This window comes from Penaeus chinensis, chromosome 4 (assembly GCF_019202785.1).
Source record: "Penaeus chinensis breed Huanghai No. 1 chromosome 4, ASM1920278v2, whole genome shotgun sequence".
NCBI lineage: Eukaryota > Metazoa > Arthropoda > Malacostraca > Decapoda > Penaeidae > Penaeus > Penaeus chinensis.
The window spans coordinates 44,992,755-44,994,595 of NC_061822.1; the positions used below are offsets into that span (position 1 = coordinate 44,992,755).

Below are 1,841 nucleotides of genomic sequence, written 5' to 3' on the forward strand. Positions count from 1 at the left end.
ACCTCCCAGTGAATACATGGATAGCCTGACAAACAGCCCAAAACAGATGAAGATCCTTCACTCAGGGAGTACTTCACAATGGAGTTGTTACACTCTGAATCCAAAGATTTCTCAGATGTAACAAACACCAAGTAATATCATGACGCACAATCTAAACATACTACAGTGGAATATCAGTGACTTCAATACAAGTAATGCCATCCTCCACGCAATAGTGCGATCAAGGAACATTGACATTGTCATGCTCCAGGAGACTGCTCACTTCTCAGGGTATCATGTCTTCATGCTGGCAATAGAGGCTTGATCACCCTGGTCCAAGCAACAATTCCCCTGCTCCACAATGGCCAATGCACTGCACTGTGAAGATGATGCTGAATCTCTTACTGTTGATATTCACCTGGCGGAGGGCCCCTTCAAGCTATACAATGTGTACAGCAAGCCAGGTTGTAGGATCTTAGATGTCAGCCAGGTCTGTGCTACTGCAACAGAAGACCGAGTGATCATAGGGGGATACTTCAATGCACACCACCCATCCTGGCTCCCTGCAGGGAACCGGAATCAGAAGCTATCACATAGCATGTGCTGGAGACATTCCCTAAGATCGCTCTTCTCAATACCCAAGAGACAATGCATGTCAGAGGAGGGGTCCTAGACCTCACCTTGGCCACAGCAGCTCTGGTGGAGAGAATCAGATAGTGTCTATGAGACTGTCACAAGTGACCAATATGGCACTGTTACTACCCTTATGGATGCCGACCCAGCCCCAATGCCACAACCAAATCCTAGATGGAGAATAGACAAGGCCAATTAGCAAGCCTTTCAGAATGCTTTGGCCTACTGTCTTAGATGCAATGAAAATGTGGAAGTTCTTGAAGCCAGACTTATCAATGTCTTAAATAAAACAGTTGCACAGATCATACCTAAAACTCGGCCTTGGTCCAGGAGGTACAAAGACGTCTGGTACTTTATTGGCGAGATTAAGGAGGTCAACCACAGAGTGAACATGTGCAGAAAACATTTCCAAAGGCAAAGAACCCCTGACAACCTAGCGCTCCTAAAGGGAGTTGTCAGGGGTGACAAGGAAAATGCCAAAATAGTCAGGCAGAAAAGTAGCTGGAATGGTGTGAGTCCCTTGACCACCGAACCACCCTTACAGAATTGTGGCAACAGTTCAGACAAGCTAACAACCGCTCAGCCCCGAGGTGCACACACCACGACCCTCAATCAGGGGCAAATAGACTGGAGCATGAGTTCTCTGCAAGAACAAGCAACAGTCTGCCAGCCTAACCAAGAACGCCTACAACCAGGCAGCTGAACCCTATAACTCAGATGTTATCTTTTCTCTGAGGAACTAAGAAAAACCTATTAAATTAGTTCTCGCTCAGCCCCAGGATCTGATGAGATCTTGTACCCTATCATTTCCCATCTAGGACTGGCAGGTGAGCTTGCATTCCTGCAACTCATCAACAAGTCCTGGGGAACTGGAAGAGGGCTATCATAGTTCCCATCCCAAAACCAAAGGAGCCAGGGAAGTAAGGCCCCATCTCTCTCCTCAGCTCTCTGGGCAAGACGGCCGAGAGGATAGTACTAAACCGACTCCAGTGGAAAATGGGACCTGCACATGAACACCTACATGGGTCCACAAAGGGCATGAGTACAGCACACAGCATAGCCATGCTCTTAAGCACAATTAGCACTGTCACATCTGTGGTAATATTCCTAGACCTGGAGAAGGCTTTTGAATTAGCAAGTCCTCTTGCTATTCAAAAGACCCTGAATAGAAGGGAATCAGAGGGAAGCTCTTGGCCTGGATAGGTGACTATTTCAGGAACAGAACTACC

General features: G+C 47.2%; 1 protein-coding gene across 1 annotated transcript in view; it reads left to right on the forward strand.

The window, feature by feature from the left end:
* Positions 1–340: 340 nt before the first annotated feature.
* LOC125025305 (argininosuccinate synthase-like) overlaps positions 341–1,841 on the forward strand; it is a 6,792-nt gene continuing 5,291 nt past the window's right edge. Inside the window, exons 1-4 of the mRNA XM_047613280.1 lie at positions 341–469; positions 824–945; positions 1,027–1,273; positions 1,431–1,439. Coding sequence (XP_047469236.1) covers positions 341–469; positions 824–945; positions 1,027–1,273; positions 1,431–1,439 — 507 coding nt within the window. The remainder of the gene's footprint in view (positions 470–823; positions 946–1,026; positions 1,274–1,430; positions 1,440–1,841) is intronic.